The sequence below is a fragment of the Ranitomeya imitator genome, chromosome 2, assembly GCF_032444005.1.
Source record: "Ranitomeya imitator isolate aRanImi1 chromosome 2, aRanImi1.pri, whole genome shotgun sequence".
NCBI classification, from domain to species: Eukaryota; Metazoa; Chordata; class Amphibia; order Anura; family Dendrobatidae; genus Ranitomeya; species Ranitomeya imitator.
In genome coordinates, this window is record NC_091283.1 from 485,934,970 (window position 1) to 485,954,390 (window position 19,421).

The following is a 19,421-nucleotide window of genomic DNA, read 5'->3' on the forward strand; positions in this document are numbered from 1 at the left end:
AAGTCCGATACCCTACCTCCGCATAGGGATTGTGATTGTGCTATCAATTTGATTCCTGGTAGTAAATTCCCAAAAGGTCGACTGCTTAATTTATCCGTGCCTGAGCACACCGCTATGCGCAGTTATGTGAAGGAATCCCTGGAGAAGGGTCATATTCGCCCGTCGTCATCGCCATTGGGAGCAGGGTTCTTTTTTGTGGCCAAGAAGGATGGTTCGCTGAGACCTTGTATAGATTACCGCCTTCTTAATAAGATCACGGTTAAATTTCAGTACCCCTTGCCATTGTTATCTGATCTGTTTGCTCGGATTAAGTGGGCTAGTTGGTTCACCAAGATAGATCTTCGTGGTGCGTATAATCTGGTGCGAATTAAGCAAGGCGATGAATGGAAAACTGCATTTAATACGCCCGAGGGTCATTTTGAGTATCTAATGATGCCATTCGGACTTGCCAATGCTCCATCAGTGTTTCAGTCCTTTATGCATGACATCTTCCGAGAGTACCTGGATAAATTCCTGATTGTGTACTTGGATGACATTTTGATCTTCTCGGATGATTGGGAGTCTCATGTGAAGCAGGTCAGAACGGTTTTTCAGGTCCTGCGTGCTAATTCTTTGTTTGTGAAGGGATCAAAGTGTCTCTTTGGTGTGCAGAAGGTTTCATTTTTGGGGTTCATCTTTTCCCCTTCTACTATCGAGATGGATCCTGTTAAGGTCCAAGCCATCCATGATTAGACTCAGCCGACGTCTCTGAAAAGTCTGCAAAAGTTCCTGGGCTTTGCTAATTTTTATCGTCGCTTCATCTGCAATTTTTCTAATATTGCTAAACCATTGACCGATTTGACCAAGAAGGGTGCTGATGTGGTCAATTGGTCTTCTGCTGCTGTGGAAGCCTTTCAAGAGTTGAAGCGTCGTTTTTCTTCTGCCCCTGTGTTGTGTCAACCAGATGTTTCTCTTCCGTTCCAGGTCGAGGTTGATGCTTCTGAGATTGGAGCAGGGGCTGTTTTGTCGCAGAGAGGTTCTGATTGCTCAGTGATGAAACCATGCGCTTTTTTTTCCAGGAAGTTTTCGCCTGCTGAGCGAAATTATGATGTGGGCAACCGAGAGTTGCTGGCCATGAAGTGGGCATTCGAGGAGTGGCGTCATTGGCTTGAAGGAGCTAAGCATCGCGTGGTGGTATTGACTGATCATAAGAACTTGACTTATCTCGAGTCTGCCAAGCGGTTGAATCCTAGCCAGGCTCGTTGGTCGCTGTTTTTTGCCCGTTTTGACTTTGTGATTTCGTACCTTCCGGGCTCTAAAAATGTGAAGCTGGATGCTCTGTCTAGGAGTTTTGTGCCCTACTCTCCGGGTTTGTCTGAGCCGGCGGGTATCCTCAAGGAGGGAGTAATTGTGTCTGCCATCTCCCCTGATTTGCGGCGGGTGCTGCAAAAATTTCAGGCTAATAAACCTGATCGTTGTCCAGCGGAGAAACTGTTTGTCCCTGATAGGTGGACGAATAAAGTTATCTCTGAGGTTCATTGTTCGGTGTTGGCTGGTCATCCTGGAATCTTTGGTACCAGAGAGTTAGTGGCTAGATCCTTTTGGTGGCCATCTCTGTCGCGGGATATGCGTACTTTTGTGCAGTCCTGTGGGATTTGTGCTCGGGCTAAGCCCTGCTGTTCTCGTGCCAGTGGGTTGCTTTTGCCCTTGCCGGTCCCGAAGAGACCTTGGACACATATCTCTATGGATTTTATTTCAGATCTTCCCGTTTCTCAAAAGATGTCAGTCATTTGGGTGGTCTGTGATCGCTTTTCTAAGATGGACCATCTGGTACCCTTGTCTAAATTGCCTTCCTCCTCTGATTTGGTGCCATTGTTCTTCCAGCATGTGGTTCGTTTACATGGTATTCCAGAGAATATCGTTTCTGACAGAGGTTCCCAGTTTGTTTCGAGGTTTTGGCGAGCCTTTTGTGGTAGGATGGGCATTGACTTGTCTTTTTCCTCGGCTTTCCATCCTCAGACTAATGGCCAGACCGAACGAACCAATCAGACCTTGGAAACATATCTGAGATGTTTTGTTTCTGCTGATCAGGATGACTGGGTGTCCTTTTTGCCTTTGGCTGAGTTCGCCCTTAATAACCGGGCCAGCTCGGCTACCTTGGTTTCGCCATTTTTCTGCAACTCTGGGTTCCATCCTCGTTTCTCTTCAGGACAGGTTGAGTCTTCTGACTGTCCTGGTGTGGATACTGTGGTGGACAGGTTGCAGCAGATTTGGACTCATGTAGTGGACAATTTGACCTTGTCCCAGGAGAGGGCTCAACGTTTTGCTAATCGCAGATGCGGTGTGGGTCCCCGACTTCGTGTTGGGGATCTGGTTTGGTTATCTTCTCGTCATATTCCTATGAAGGTTTCCTCTCCTAAGTTTAAACCTCGTTTCATTGGTCCATATAGGATTTCTGAGGTTCTTAATCCTGTGTCTTTTCGTCTGACCCTTCCAGATTCCTTTTCCATACATAATGTATTCCATAGGTCATTGTTGCGGAGATACGTGGCACCTATGGTTCCATCTGTTGACCCTCCTGCCCCGGTTTTGGTAGAGGGGGAGTTGGAGTATATTGTGGAGAAGATTTTGGATTCTCGTGTTTCAAGACGGAAACTCCAGTATCTGGTTAAGTGGAAGGGTTATGCTCAGGAAGATAATTCCTGGGTCTTTGCCTCTGATGTTCATGCTCCCGATCTTGTTCGTGCCTTTCATGTGGCTCATCCTGGTCGGCCTGGGGGCTCTGGTGAGGGTTCGGTGACCCCTCCTCAAGGGGGGGTACTGTTGTGAATTCTGTGGCAGAGCTCCCTCCTGTGGTCACAAGTGGTACTTCGGCTGATTCTCTCTGTGAGCTTCTGTTGGTGGAGGAAAGTGGTATTGCGGCTTCTGAGTTTCCTACCTCAGGTGATGTGGTGAGGTCGTTAGGTACTGCTCTACTTAACTCCACCTAATGCTTTGATCCTGGCTTCCTGTCAATGTTCCAGTGTTGGACTTGTTTTTCCCTGGATCATTCCTGTGGCCTGCTGCTCTGCATAGCTAAGTTCTTCTTTGCTATTTGTTTGCTATTTTTTCTGTCCAGCTTGTCTAATTGTTTTGCTGGAAGCTCTGGGACGCAAAGGGTGTACCTCCGTGTCATTAGTTCGGTACGGAGGGTCTTTTGCCCCCTTTGCGTGGTATTCTTTAGGGTTTTGTGTAGACCGCAAAGTTATCTTTTCTATCCTCGCTCTGTTAAGAAAGTTGGGCCTCACTTTGCTGAATCTATTTCATCCCTACGTTTGTCTTTTCATCTTACTCACAATCATTATATGTGGGGGGCTGCCTTTTCCTTTGGGGTATTTCTCTGAGGCAAGGTAGGCTTATTTTCTATCTTCAGGCTAGTTAGTTTCTCAGGCTGTGCCGAGTTGCATAGGCAGAGTTAGGCGCAATCCACGGCTGCCTCTAGTGTTGTTTGGAGAGGATTAGGGATTGCGGTCTGCAGAGTTCCCACGTCTCAGAGCTCGTTCTATGATTTTGAGTTATTGTCAGATCACTGTATGTGCTCTGACCGCTATGTCCATTTTGGTACTGAATTGCCTTTCATAACAGTACAGGAAGCCCAAAGTACTAATGATTCTCAATAGAGGGAAAAAAGAAGTTCTGAGACCATTTTTTTTTCTTTGCACTGTGTTTTGCCTTTTTTTTTCCCCTAGACATTTGGGTGGTTCAGGACACAGGTGTGGACATGGACATTCAGGGTCTGTGCTCTTCAATGGATAATCTCGTTATAAATGTACAAAAGATTCAAGATTTGGTGGTTCAGAAGCCTATATTTGAACCAAGAATTCCTATTCCTGATTTGTTTTATGGTGATAGAGTCAAGTTTGTGAATTTCAAAAATAATTGCAAACTGTTTCTGGCCTTGAAACCTCACTTCTCTGGTGACCCAACTCAACAAGTGAGAATTATTATTTCTTTTTTGCGTGGCGACTCTCAAGACTGGGCATTTTCCCTTGCGCCAGGAGATCCTGCATTAAGTAATATTGATGCGTTTTTCCTGGCGCTCGGATTGCTGTACGATGAGCCTAATTCAGTGGATCAGGCAGAGAAAAATTTGCTGGCTTTGTGTCAGGGTCAGGATGAGATAGAGGTATATTGTCAGAAATTTAGAAAGTGGTCCGCACTCACTCAATGGAATGAAGCTGCGCTCGCAGCGATTTTCAGAAAGGGTCTCTCTGAAGCCCTTAAGGATGTCATGGTGGGATTTCCTATGCCTGCTGGTCTGAATGAATCTATGTCTTTGGCCATTCAGATCGGTCGACGCTTGTGTGAGCGTAAATCTGTGCACCATTTGGCGGTATTACCTAAGCCTATGCAGTGCGATAGGACTTTGACCAGAGTTGAACGGCAAGAACACAGACGTCTGAATGGTCTGTGTTTCTACTGTGGTGATTCCACTCATGCCATCTCTGATTGTCCTAAGCGCTCTAAGCGGTTCGCTAGGTCTGCCACCATTGGTACAGTACAGTCAAAATTTGTTCTGTCCGTTACCTTGATCTGCTCTTTGTCATCGTATTCTGTCATGGCATTTGTGGATTCAGGCGCTGCCCTGAATTTGATGGACTTGGAGTATGCTAAGCGTTGTGGGTTTTTTTTGAGCCCTTGCAGTGTCCTATTCCATTGAGAGGAATTGATGCTACACCTTTGGCCAAGAATAAGCCTCAGTACTGGACCCAGCTGACCATGTGCATGGCTCCTGCACATCAGGAGGATATTCGCTTTCTGGTGTTGCATAATCTGCATGATGTGGTCGTGTTGGGGTTGCCATGGCTACAAGTCCATAATCCAGTATTAGATTGGAAATCCATGTCGGTGTCCAGCTGGGGTTGTCAGGGGGTACATGGTGATGTTCCATTTCTGTCAATTTCGTCATCCACCCCTTCTGAGGTCCCGGAGTTCTTGTCTGATTACCGGGATGTATTTGATGAGCCCAAGTCCGATACCCTACCTCCGCATAGGGATTGTGATTGTGCTATCAATTTGATTCCTGGTAGTAAATTCCCAAAAGGTCGACTGCTTAATTTATCCGTGCCTGAGCACACCGCTATGCGCAGTTATGTGAAGGAATCCCTGGAGAAGGGTCATATTCGCCCGTCGTCATCGCCATTGGGAGCAGGGTTCTTTTTTGTGGCCAAGAAGGATGGTTCGCTGAGACCTTGTATAGATTACCGCCTTCTTAATAAGATCACGGTTAAATTTCAGTACCCCTTGCCATTGTTATCTGATCTGTTTGCTCGGATTAAGTGGGCTAGTTGGTTCACCAAGATAGATCTTCGTGGTGCGTATAATCTGGTGCGAATTAAGCAAGGCGATGAATGGAAAACTGCATTTAATACGCCCGAGGGTCATTTTGAGTATCTAATGATGCCATTCGGACTTGCCAATGCTCCATCAGTGTTTCAGTCCTTTATGCATGACATCTTCCGAGAGTACCTGGATAAATTCCTGATTGTGTACTTGGATGACATTTTGATCTTCTCGGATGATTGGGAGTCTCATGTGAAGCAGGTCAGAACGGTTTTTCAGGTCCTGCGTGCTAATTCTTTGTTTGTGAAGGGATCAAAGTGTCTCTTTGGTGTGCAGAAGGTTTCATTTTTGGGGTTCATCTTTTCCCCTTCTACTATCGAGATGGATCCTGTTAAGGTCCAAGCCATCCATGATTAGACTCAGCCGACGTCTCTGAAAAGTCTGCAAAAGTTCCTGGGCTTTGCTAATTTTTATCGTCGCTTCATCTGCAATTTTTCTAATATTGCTAAACCATTGACCGATTTGACCAAGAAGGGTGCTGATGTGGTCAATTGGTCTTCTGCTGCTGTGGAAGCCTTTCAAGAGTTGAAGCGTCGTTTTTCTTCTGCCCCTGTGTTGTGTCAACCAGATGTTTCTCTTCCGTTCCAGGTCGAGGTTGATGCTTCTGAGATTGGAGCAGGGGCTGTTTTGTCGCAGAGAGGTTCTGATTGCTCAGTGATGAAACCATGCGCTTTTTTTTCCAGGAAGTTTTCGCCTGCTGAGCGAAATTATGATGTGGGCAACCGAGAGTTGCTGGCCATGAAGTGGGCATTCGAGGAGTGGCGTCATTGGCTTGAAGGAGCTAAGCATCGCGTGGTGGTATTGACTGATCATAAGAACTTGACTTATCTCGAGTCTGCCAAGCGGTTGAATCCTAGCCAGGCTCGTTGGTCGCTGTTTTTTGCCCGTTTTGACTTTGTGATTTCGTACCTTCCGGGCTCTAAAAATGTGAAGCTGGATGCTCTGTCTAGGAGTTTTGTGCCCTACTCTCCGGGTTTGTCTGAGCCGGCGGGTATCCTCAAGGAGGGAGTAATTGTGTCTGCCATCTCCCCTGATTTGCGGCGGGTGCTGCAAAAATTTCAGGCTAATAAACCTGATCGTTGTCCAGCGGAGAAACTGTTTGTCCCTGATAGGTGGACGAATAAAGTTATCTCTGAGGTTCATTGTTCGGTGTTGGCTGGTCATCCTGGAATCTTTGGTACCAGAGAGTTAGTGGCTAGATCCTTTTGGTGGCCATCTCTGTCGCGGGATATGCGTACTTTTGTGCAGTCCTGTGGGATTTGTGCTCGGGCTAAGCCCTGCTGTTCTCGTGCCAGTGGGTTGCTTTTGCCCTTGCCGGTCCCGAAGAGACCTTGGACACATATCTCTATGGATTTTATTTCAGATCTTCCCGTTTCTCAAAAGATGTCAGTCATTTGGGTGGTCTGTGATCGCTTTTCTAAGATGGACCATCTGGTACCCTTGTCTAAATTGCCTTCCTCCTCTGATTTGGTGCCATTGTTCTTCCAGCATGTGGTTCGTTTACATGGTATTCCAGAGAATATCGTTTCTGACAGAGGTTCCCAGTTTGTTTCGAGGTTTTGGCGAGCCTTTTGTGGTAGGATGGGCATTGACTTGTCTTTTTCCTCGGCTTTCCATCCTCAGACTAATGGCCAGACCGAACGAACCAATCAGACCTTGGAAACATATCTGAGATGTTTTGTTTCTGCTGATCAGGATGACTGGGTGTCCTTTTTGCCTTTGGCTGAGTTCGCCCTTAATAACCGGGCCAGCTCGGCTACCTTGGTTTCGCCATTTTTCTGCAACTCTGGGTTCCATCCTCGTTTCTCTTCAGGACAGGTTGAGTCTTCTGACTGTCCTGGTGTGGATACTGTGGTGGACAGGTTGCAGCAGATTTGGACTCATGTAGTGGACAATTTGACCTTGTCCCAGGAGAGGGCTCAACGTTTTGCTAATCGCAGATGCGGTGTGGGTCCCCGACTTCGTGTTGGGGATCTGGTTTGGTTATCTTCTCGTCATATTCCTATGAAGGTTTCCTCTCCTAAGTTTAAACCTCGTTTCATTGGTCCATATAGGATTTCTGAGGTTCTTAATCCTGTGTCTTTTCGTCTGACCCTTCCAGATTCCTTTTCCATACATAATGTATTCCATAGGTCATTGTTGCGGAGATACGTGGCACCTATGGTTCCATCTGTTGACCCTCCTGCCCCGGTTTTGGTGGAGGGGGAGTTGGAGTATATTGTGGAGAAGATTTTGGATTCTCGTGTTTCAAGACGGAAACTCCAGTATCTGGTTAAGTGGAAGGGTTATGCTCAGGAAGATAATTCCTGGGTCTTTGCCTCTGATGTTCATGCTCCCGATCTTGTTCGTGCCTTTCATGTGGCTCATCCTGGTCGGCCTGGGGGCTCTGGTGAGGGTTCGGTGACCCCTCCTCAAGGGGGGGTACTGTTGTGAATTCTGTGGCAGAGCTCCCTCCTGTGGTCACAAGTGGTACTTCGGCTGATTCTCTCTGTGAGCTTCTGTTGGTGGAGGAAAGTGGTATTGCGGCTTCTGAGTTTCCTACCTCAGGTGATGTGGTGAGGTCGTTAGGTACTGCTCTACTTAACTCCACCTAATGCTTTGATCCTGGCTTCCTGTCAATGTTCCAGTGTTGGACTTGTTTTTCCCTGGATCATTCCTGTGGCCTGCTGCTCTGCATAGCTAAGTTCTTCTTTGCTATTTGTTTGCTATTTTTTCTGTCCAGCTTGTCTAATTGTTTTGCTGGAAGCTCTGGGACGCAAAGGGTGTACCTCCGTGTCATTAGTTCGGTACGGAGGGTCTTTTGCCCCCTTTGCGTGGTATTCTTTAGGGTTTTGTGTAGACCGCAAAGTTATCTTTTCTATCCTCGCTCTGTTAAGAAAGTTGGGCCTCACTTTGCTGAATCTATTTCATCCCTACGTTTGTCTTTTCATCTTACTCACAATCATTATATGTGGGGGGCTGCCTTTTCCTTTGGGGTATTTCTCTGAGGCAAGGTAGGCTTATTTTCTATCTTCAGGCTAGTTAGTTTCTCAGGCTGTGCCGAGTTGCATAGGCAGAGTTAGGCGCAATCCACGGCTGCCTCTAGTGTTGTTTGGAGAGGATTAGGGATTGCGGTCTGCAGAGTTCCCACGTCTCAGAGCTCGTTCTATGATTTTGAGTTATTGTCAGATCACTGTATGTGCTCTGACCGCTATGTCCATTTTGGTACTGAATTGCCTTTCATAACAGTAATCACCGTGATCCAATGAACCGCCCCATCCAAAAAATGCCTCCATTCTTCAAAAGCCAATTTTATGGCCAATAACTCCCGGTTACCAACGTCATAGTTCCTCTCTGCAGAAGAAAACTTCTGGGAGAAAAAGTCACATGGTCTTAAATTAGTCAAAGTAACAGGTCCCTGAGACAACACCGCCCCTACTTCCAACTCTGATGCGTCCACCTCTATAATGAACGGTTCAGATGGATCGGGCTGAACTAATACAGGAGCAGACATAAAACACTTTTTTAATGTGATAAATGCTTCAACTGCCAAGGGTGACCAAACTTTGAGATCAGCCCCCTTGCGAGTGAGATCGGTGAGTAGCTTGATCACCAGAGAAAACCCCTTGATGAATTTTCGATAATAATTGGCGAAACCCAGAAAACGCTGAAACCCCTTGAGGTCTCTGGGTTGCACCCAATCAACAATGGCATGTAGCTTTCTGGGATCTATCTGAAACCCATTGGCAGAAAGGATGATCCCCAGAAAAGAAAGCTCCTGGACACAAAACAAACATTTCTCGGGTTTAGCAAACAGAGAATTTCCCCGTAACCTGTGAAGAACAGAACGTAAATGACCAATGTGGGATTCCTTGTCAGGCGAGAAAACAAGGATATCATCCAGGTATACAGCCATAAAGCGCCCGATAAAATCAGAAAAAACATCATTCATGAAGTTCTGAAACACCACAGGCGCGTTCGTGAGACCGAAGGGCATGACCAAATTTTCAAACAGACCCTTGGAGGTGAGAAATGCCGTTTTCCACTCATCCCCTTCCTGAATGCGGATAAGGTTATATGCTCCCCTGAGATCAAGTTTGGAAAACCACTTAGCCCCAGACAATTGGTTATAGAGATCAGGAATGAGTGGGAGAGGGTAGGTATTTCTCACTGTAATTTTATTTAGTTCCTGGAAATCAAGGCATGGGCGTAAACCACCATCTTTTTTCTTGACAACAAAAAAATCACGCGGCCACAGGTGAGACAGAGGGATGGATGTGACCTTTGCATAGAGTATCAGAGATATAGTTTTTCATAGAAGTACGTTCCGGGCCAGAAATAGTGTACAATCAGGCTTTGGGCAATTTAGAACCCGGAATAAGATTGATGGTACAATCCTAAGGATGATGGGGTGGTAAGAACTCAGCCTCTTTTTCAGAGAACACATCCTCAAAGTCCTTTAGGTACTCCGGAATACCCTCCGGACTAACGGCAGACACAAAAACAGCAGAAACACAACCATTGGAACAATTAGGACCCCATTTAACAACATCACGAGATCCCCAGTTTATAACAGGATTATGCCTCTGCAACCATGGGAATCCCAGCACCAGTCCCGCAGGAAGATTATTCATAACAAAACATGAAATTCGTTCCGAGGAGGAACTCCTCAGAGACAAATTTAAAGACATTTTGAGCCAATGGTGTCTTATCAATGGCAACGATATGGATGGGAGTCTCTAGCCTAACTGTCCCTAACTTTAACTTGGACACCAGACCAGAGTCAATGAACTTCATGGAAGATCCACAGTCCACAAACTCTGAAGTGGATGCAAAACCACCTCCATAACACAGTTCCACTTCTAACAAAACTTTTTGAAATGATGAAAATGGTACCTGAGAGTCTGGATGACCTCCTAGACCATCACCCATACTCCACAATGAAAACATAATTTCCAATCATGTTGTCGTTTCCTCTCTTTCTCCTTGAAGTTGGTGGCACTAACTTCCATAGTCTCCTTGAATGACATCACCTCAGACATGGCAGGCAATACAGGAATCTCACGCTGGACAATTCCTCTCTCCCGTAACCTCCGGTGCATACGAATGGCCTGGGTCATGGCCTCCTCCAGAGAACTAGGTGGCGTATGAAGGGCCAGCACATCCTTGAGATGATCAGAAAGTCCTCTCTCAAACAGTCATCTAAGTAAAAGAAAAAAACAAGGCGCCCCCAATGTGTCTCACTATATATGAAAGAATAAAATTCTTTTGCAGGAAATGTGCTCACCTATTGCAGTTGTGAACCAAGGTCACAACTCCCATAAAAGCAAAACCGTAGCAGCAGGTCTCCAAAAAAATCCAAAAGGATATTGAGGGTAGTAGTCTTAGGCAAACTGAAGACCGCGCCCACGAGGTAGATTTAAGGTTTTTTATTGAAGCCTACGCATTTCAAGAGCTTTCTTACTCTCTTCTTCAGGGCATGCCCTGAAGAAGAGAGTAAGAAAGCTCTTGAAACGCGTAGGCTTCAATAAAAAACCTTAAATCTACCTCGTGAGCGCGGTCTTCAGTTTGCCTAAGACTAAAACAGTCATCTAAGAGCAGAGTCACCCCAAGAAACCTCAACGGACCACCGCCTAAACTCAGAACAATAGTGTTCAGCAGTGAGTTCATTCTGGGAGAGACTCATGATCATGTCCTTTGCTACCCTGACCTGGTCTGGTTCATCATAAATCAGTCCCAAAGCCTCAAAGAATCTGTCCACAGACATAGGTTTAGGGGCAGAAGCAGGTAAAGAGAAAGCCCACGACTGAGGTCCGTCCCGCAGTAAGGAAATGATTATCCCCACCCGCTGACTCTCATCTCCAGAATATCGGGGTCTAAGAGAAAAAAAAAGCTTGCAACTCTCCTTAAAACTACGGAATCTCTCCCTCTCCCCACAGAAGGTATCTGGGAGATTGACTGTAGGTTCAGGAGAGTGCAATGAGACATCAACAGTGTTAGAGTGCATACAGTCAGTCTGCAACAATTTAACTGTGTCAGAAAGCTCCCTTTGCAGGTGGTTATGAGACGAGGACAAGGCCCTCTGTTCCACAAACAGGTTTTGTTTCATCACTGTCAAACTGTCCATTTGATCCACCAAGGTATGGAGAGGATCCATAGCAAACAGAGCAGAGAAAAAAAATACAGAAATCCCTTTAAATGTATATGGTCAGCTATAATGTCATGCTGCTGCAGTGCAGTATAACGCAACCTCCACCAGAGGGAGCTTGAGAGGGAAGTGAGACTGCGTACACAGAGAACCACCACAGAGCAGCAGCATAGGCGCCACCAAGTGGCGAGAGAATGGTCAAACAAGCCGAGTCAAAAAACAACAATAGGCAGGAGTAGTAAAGGGATCAGCAGTAGATGTGGTCAGGAACAAGCAAGGAGGTTCAGCAACGGTCAGAAGCAGCTAAGACAAAGTCAGAAAGCAGAAGAGTCCGAATACAAGCCAAGTCAGAAACCAGAGAATCAAAACCGGAACACAGGGAAACACTGGGAAAAGGGCAGACAGAGGGAGTCAACAGACATGGGGCAATTTAGGGATCACAGCAGGACAAACCAAGAGCTACCAGAGTCAGGTTCACAAGCTGAAGGCAGAACTATAGCTGACACCACCAGCAGGACGCATGGGAGCTAAATAGCAAATCTGAATCCAGAACAAGGCAGAGCAAAGTTAACCCTTGACATGATCCGCCCGGAAAAAGGGCAGACAGGATAAAACCCTGGAATGGATCATGACACATCCATTGCCGGCATCCACGAATTGTTCCCCTGCTCTCTCCATCTATCCATGGGATGCCGATATACTCACTTCCCCACTGACCTCCGGCAGCAAGCACGCACGCTCCCTTGCACTTAAACGGGCAGAGTGCACCTGCCAAGATGCTCCCATCCAATAGCTTGGAGACATCTTGTATAAAAGGCACCCTCCCCAATAGGGAGGTGCCTGAGCAACCCCTATAGTTCCTTAGTGGTAGTTTGTGAATGCAACTGTATGTTACCAGATTCCCCGTTCTTGGTCTATTATAGTTATTTCCTTATCCAGCATCAACCCTTTAGTCTCGTGTTGTGTGTACATGATCCTGTAGATGCTCCGGCAGAACTTGAACCTCAAAGTCGCTTCAGCGGTACATGAGCCATTTCCCGAGACCTTTGTTTCTGAACAAGACGTGTTTCAAGCTCAGAGCTTTTTGTAAGGACTAAAAGCCCTGAGCTAGAAACACAGACAGATGTCCTAATCCCCCTCAATCCTCACTTCCCTCCTTCTTCCCTACACTTTAATTTATCATTATGATTTTTTCATTTTAAATGTTATCAATAAAAGTCATGTTTTAATCTCAACATCAAGCGGATGCTGGAATCCCCTTTTTCTCTTTGACTTTGCTGCCCAGCTGCTGGGCTAGAGTCTGTGCACCACACCCTACTATGGAGGCTATATTCGCCCACATGGTGATCTGAAAATATCCCTTCCCCTTTCCCCTTTTTTTATTTTATTTGTCTGAAAGAAAACCTACCCCCGAAGTCCACGTTGACCGGACTGTCCATTAGTCTCCAAATCCTGCCTGTCAGTTACTCTGGTCTTCGTCCAGCGAACCCGACCCCTGGGGTCGGCAGCTGGGTTACTGGGGACTACCTAAGAGTGGTACCTGGTGGCTACCTGGAGCTCAAGCCTGACTCCACCCTCTGGAGCTTCAGTGAACACCAGGTAGCCACTTAACTAAGCCCCTCCTAGGCAAGCCTGGCCTGTGCCACAGTGGGTCCAAGAACCATGTGCACCACCAGCGAGTGTTACAATTAGTACAAGATGTGGGACCAGGATTGGGACATTAGTACAAGATGGGGACCATTATTACCGGACAAGATATATTATTATAGGATGAATGACATTATTACAGGATAGGGAATATTATTACAGGATGGGGACCAATAATGTCCCTCAACTATCGGAGGATTGGAGACATTATTACAGGACAGAGGACATACTGTATTACAGGATTGGGGACACTACCACAGGATAAGGGCCAGAATTACTATAAGGCGATAATTGTAAAACAATAATACTTTATGTGACCGATTGGGGGACAAAAAAAAGAAACACAAATATTTCAAAATAAAGTATGAAAAAATAACTGAAAAATATTTGGCCACAAAAAAACTGAAGGAAAAAAGACCTGTACCATAACCCATGTGATAAACACCATTAAAAAGAATAAAAAACATTAAAAAAATGATAAAAAAATTATATAGAAAAATAATGGTATTGATACAAATATGTTTATGGTGATTTCATCATACGCAAAATATGTATATGTTATACTTATCCTTTTTGTTGTTTAATAAACGAATTTAAAAAAATAATAATAATGGTATCACTAAAAACATCATCTTCTCCTGCAAAGAAGCCGGCCTTTCATATTCAATTTTTTTTTCTTGTGCGGACAATTTACCCCTCTGGGCTCGAGACCGCTGATTTTAACAGTTATTTCGCACTGAGGTGCTCCCTTTCAATTGTTCCAAAGAAGATCTCCAGAACAACAACTAAAGTAAGTGACTGTCTGACACAGTGTTATACCAGAAAAGTTTTGGGGATTACACGTTTGAACATTGTAAGTATAAGGCCATTCTAAAACTCAGGCCAGTCACATCCACAATTTGCGGTCGTGTGCTCTTCCACATAGCAGAAGGTGCAAGGACTGCCTAACATGCAGTAGTCCGGTACATCATTTGGACCAGACTGGCACATACTGTAATTGCTTCATGCAGACCTGAGTACATACAGTTGCCTGGCTGCGCGATTGCAGCTATTTTATTCGCTTCTTTTCAGAGAAAATATGGTTTGATTATCTGGCCGGAGACTACAGGGAGAGATGGGATTAGTCCAGTATTGTCCCCAGCCAACTTCTCCCTGCACCAGTCGAGGTGATTGACAGGGTTTGAGGTAGAAGAAACCTTTCAATCACCTGGGGAGAAGTTGGCCGGGACAGAACTGGACTAGTCCCATCTCTCCCTGTAGTCTCCGGCCAGATCTTCAAACCATATTTCTCTGAATCCCAAAGCATTTCAGAACAAAACATAGGCTCTGATTCATGCTGCCTGTGGTTTGGGCAGCATGAATGGCATGACAGCTTTTCCTTAACAGTAATTTATCATAGGCCTCCATCATCACCAGTGAATAAGAAATTAGGCCAAACTTTTAATGAGGATTTGTGGATAATTCAAGACATGTGGCAGTTCTCACACATTCTCCTCTTACATCTATGTCCTGGCACATATCCCAGAATAATGAACCAGCAGTAGGATGCAAACTGCATAAACAAGCATGAAACAAAGTATGACGCCCCCTAGCATCGGACCCTCCCAGTCTATAGTGACATCAGTGACTATAGGATGGGGCTGTAATAAGTGGTCTGCACAGGACAGTGACCAGGCACCTAATGCTCTGTTCTGTGTCCGTTACATGATCTCTAGTACATCTGTGAATGCATTAAGCATTACCCTACAAGTTTTCCATGGCGAGGGCAGTTGTGTTTTGAGTTTTTATGCAATTAATTCCATCTATCTTTTTTTTTAATTGGAAATATATCAATAAAGTTGTAGAGATCCATCTTGACCTCCATATTCCCCTAATTGTCTATGAACACACACTCTGCCACACAGTAAAGAGGCTCATACAAACAGACCTATAAAGGCAGTGTGCATTGTCATTTTCCATGTGCATGGCTCTAAAAAATTTATTTTCCCCCCAAAACTGCACCTCTTCTGGCTATGTGTGGTGCTGGTACTACCGGTTTATGTATTTCAATATGGCTGGGGCGAAACAACGACTTTAGCAGAGACACGTGTCTCGTGGCCAAAGATCGCCATGTTCCATTGCTACAGTACATAATGCAGGTCAATGGAGTCACATTGTGAATACAGTGACCGTAACAAGCGATTCGCAACATCCAACTGGGTTTTTTTACAACTTGTTGCTTGTACCGTAGAGGTCACAATGCGAGCCTATTCACCTTCATTACGCTGCTTATCTTTGGCCGTGTGACCGGTGTTGATGCCAAAGTCCCGCCAAGCTGCAGGATCAGAGTGGGCTGCAATATCAAAATCCATGGAACTATTCAGAAATACAGATCCTTTTTCTTATCCCCAAAATACCATAAATGCATAATTAAATCTGGAGCAAAGAATGACTGTTCCCCCAAAGATAATAATGTGATCCTCCATATAGGGGCTCATTTATATGCTCCTGTTTTCTCTATATAACGGACCAAATCCAGCAGGAGGAAGAAGAAATATTCTGAGAAAACTTACTAGATTAGAGTTGCTTTCATTTCTGACCCGAGTGTCCAGCTGGTATCTGCGGGTTTCTGCTCCTGATGTCCGCCCAATTAACCGTATCGGGTGCGTAATCTGAGGCAGTTCCAGGGTCTGGTGCCATTGGATAAAAGATTCAGACTGACCAGTATCAGTGGGAGATGTAAAATCTTCTAGCGGAACCCCTGGAGTGGAAAGCATATGGTTAGGAGAGGTGATTTCAAGAGGATCTTAGTATCAGATATGATCCTCACATATTCCCTTTAAAGACGCGAAATTAATTATGATGAAAATATAATGATAGCCTCATTTCAAAGAAGCACAAAGCCATGTTCTTTAAGCTATGCCCAGGATGAATATAAGACTTGATGGTAAAAAGGGAGAATTCTGGCGCATATTTCATGCGGAACCATCCAATGTGGTCACTACTTCATGGAGCTGGAGCTTAGCAATATCCCAAGAGTCCCTTTGTCCTGCCAACCTCATTGGTATACAGTGTTTACATTTGTTGGTCAATATGGTTGGGTTCTTAGTTTGAAGATTCGGCCATTACACTAGATAAGCCTACATTTACTATCACTTTGTCCAGAATTCAGGTAAAAACAAGAAAGTAATGGCCGGAGCTGGAGCCGCCCCTCCCCCCGCGGCGTAAGGGTAGGCCCATCATGACCATGGGATGGAGGGAGGGGTTAATAGACAAGAGGAGGGACCTGAGGGGACGTTGGAGTGTAACTAAGCTCTGGGGGGGTGGCCTGGTCAGTTCCCGCTCTCTGGGCAACAAGTGTGCACCTACCATGGCCACTGTGGACGTGATCCTGGAGAGCCTGAGGGCCGCAGCAGCAGCGCACCCTCCAGGCTGGCTAGAGCAGCAGGTGGCTGGAATCATCGGGAGCGGTGGGTCGGCGGCGGCAGCAGCAGTGACGACGACGGCGTCTCCGGTGAGGCGCACGCGCAAGACCAGGCCTCCGGATCGCCTGTCGCCCGACTCAGCTCCCCGGGCCCCCCGTCGGCGCAGGAGCCCCTCCAGGGACCCTCCAGGCCGGGCGCCTTTAAACAGCGGTGCCAGCAGGCCCCGGCCTGGGAGGAATCCTACTGCCAGGCGGGGCCCGGCGGCGGCTGCACGATCTTCACCTCGCGGCAATGTGGGGGCGGAGCCAGCGCGAGCCGAGCAGCGTCTGAGGCCTAATATGTCGGGGGGCCGTGGCGGTGATGCTCCTGCCGCGCGGCCTGCCTCTGCCTCACCTGCAGCAGGACGGGGGAGAAGCGTGGTTGCGGGTGGCCCGGCAGGTCCGGGTGCGGGGCCGGCCCCGGTCGCCACAGCGGGGTTTGCCCCTGCAGCGGGGCGGATGGACACAGCGGCGGCCTCACCCGGCGTGGACGGGGGTTCGGTCGTTTGGGCGGCAGATCAGCACCAGCCAGCAGGGACGCAGCAGGCAGCGTTTCCTTCACCTCGGGCCTCCTCATCACAGCAAGACTCAGCGCAGACCCCCCTGTGGCAGTTGCCTTCGGATGCGATAGACCTTCATGGACAGCGGCGTCTGGATCTTGGGACTCCGGCTGGGGGGATCACAGCTCCCTCGCAGCCTGGTGAGTGTGTGTCCATGTCTTTAATACCGTTACAGTGTTTGCCTTCCCCTGTACGTGTGGGGGCGCAGGTGGGTTCGGCGTCCGGTTTTGGGGTTAGTTGTGCTGACGGGTCTGATGTGGGGGGTGTCGGGGCGGTGTTAGCAAATGTGAAGGATTTGTTGGTGCGTTTGGAGAGGGGAATGAGTGATCAACTGCATTTGGCGGTGTGGATGGGGTCGCAGAGGGTCACGGGTTTGAATGAGGTGGCATCAGGCCCCTAGGCGCCGGTTTCGGTTCAAACGGAGAAGGAGGAGTGTCGGATTCATTTGGATGATAGAGCTCATGGGGAGGTTTATGTTTGTTTTGACGGCCCTTTGGGGGCGCATCTTAAGAAGGAGGTAAAAGAAAAAATTATGAAGGATGAGTATGTGGAAATTTTTTCGCTACTCCCGTTAGAAAAATTTAACTTGGACAGGGGGAAGAAGGAGGATAGCAAGAAGGAGGAGGAGGAGAAACGGAGGTGGCGGTTGATTCCTCAGACCTTCATAAATTGGCTGCAGGCGTTTGCTATTTTGGCGAGTGTAATTGGGGAGAAGGCGCCAGAGAACTGTTCAGGCCTGTTTTGCTACATGGACTCTATTGGGGAGGCGCATAGGGTTTATGGCGGGCAGTCCTGGTTGAGATATGACGAGCAATTCCGGCAGCGGAAGGCTATACGTCCAACTCTCCGCTGGGATCAGAAGGATATCGAGCTTTGGCTGCGGGTGATGGCGCAGTATAAGTTTGGTCATTCCTTTCAAGGAGGGGCCGGTAGTTCCGGTCAGAGTAGTCAATCCAGTTCGGCGGGAGCGACAGGACAGTCCAGTCAGGCGGGGGGTCACAAAGCGGGTTTGTGTTGGCAGTTCAACGACGGGCAATGCAAGTTCGGGGTTAACTGCAAATTCAAGCACTTGTGTTTACACTGCAGTGGCTCTTCCCATGGGGCATCTAAATGCTTTAAAAAAGCCAAGTCCAAGTCAGGGGCCGGGAATTCTCAAGGGGGTGATGCCAGTGAGGCTGGAAAGGATGGTCCCCTTTCTAAATAGGTACCCTCGGAAGGAAATGGCGGGTGTGCTACATCAAGGCTTTCGGGATGGTTTTGTTATTCCGGCCGCTACGTTTGTGGTCCCTCGGACGCTTAAAAATTTGAGGTCGGCGGTGCTACATGGGGAGGTGGTGTCAGAGAAGTTGAAGAAGGAGGTCGCGTTGGGAAGGATGGCTGGCCCCTTTTTGTCCCCTCCGTTTGAGGATCTTGTGGTTTCACCTCTAGGTGTGGTTCCTAAGAAGGAAGCGGGTAAATTCCATCTCATACACCACTTGTCTTACCCGCGTGGGTTGTCCGTTAACGACGGTATTGCGCCGGAGCTTTGCTAGGTGGTTTACGCGTCATTTGATGAGGCTGTTGCTTGGGTTTCCAAGTTTGGTCGTGGGGCCCTGTTGGCTAAAACGGATATTGAGGCGGCGTTCCGACTGTTACCGGTTCATCCTGATAGTGTTAAGCTTTTAGGTTGTTTTTGGGAGGTTTTTTTTTTCATAGATAGGTGTTTACCTATGGGTTGTTCCCTTTCATGCGCTTTGCTGGCTGCATGCTGGTTGCAATATTGGATTGAAGTTCATTCTCTGTCCTCCGTAGTACACGCCTGCACAAGGCAAGATTGCAGCCAGCATGCAGCCAGCGGGTAAGGAAAGGGTGAATCAAACACCCAAAAACCCCGCCTCCATGGCTGAAGATTTTTCCCTCCAAATTCATGTGGCAGTGTCCCTTTAAGCTAGTACAGCCATGAGTCTTCTTGGGAATGATGCAACAAGTTTTTCACACCTGGATTTGGGGATTCCTTCTTCTTCTTCCTTGCAGATGCTCTCCAGTTCCGTCAGTTTGGATGGTGAACGTTGGTGGACAGCCATTTTCAGGTCTCTCCTGAGATGCTCAATTGGGTTTAAGTCAAGGCTATGGCTGGGCCAGTCAAGAATTGTCACAGAGTTGTTCTGAAGCCACTCTTATTTTAGCTGTGTGCTTAGGGTCATTGTCTTGTTAGAAGGTGAACCTTCGGCCAAGTCTGCGGTCCAGAGCACTCTGCAAGAGGTTTTCATTAAAGATATCTCTGTACTTGGCCGCATTCATGTTT

The 19,421-nt window shown here is 47.1% G+C and overlaps 1 protein-coding gene across 2 annotated transcripts in view; it reads right to left on the minus strand.

Moving 5' to 3' along the window:
• Positions 1–19,421, minus strand: part of ADAM11 (ADAM metallopeptidase domain 11) — a 241,547-nt gene that overhangs the window by 191,640 nt on the left and 30,486 nt on the right. For both annotated transcript variants that reach the window (XM_069751395.1, XM_069751394.1), the window contains exon 2: positions 15,688–15,875. In XM_069751395.1, the coding sequence (XP_069607496.1) occupies positions 15,688–15,875 (188 nt within the window). The remainder of the gene's footprint in view (positions 1–15,687; positions 15,876–19,421) is intronic.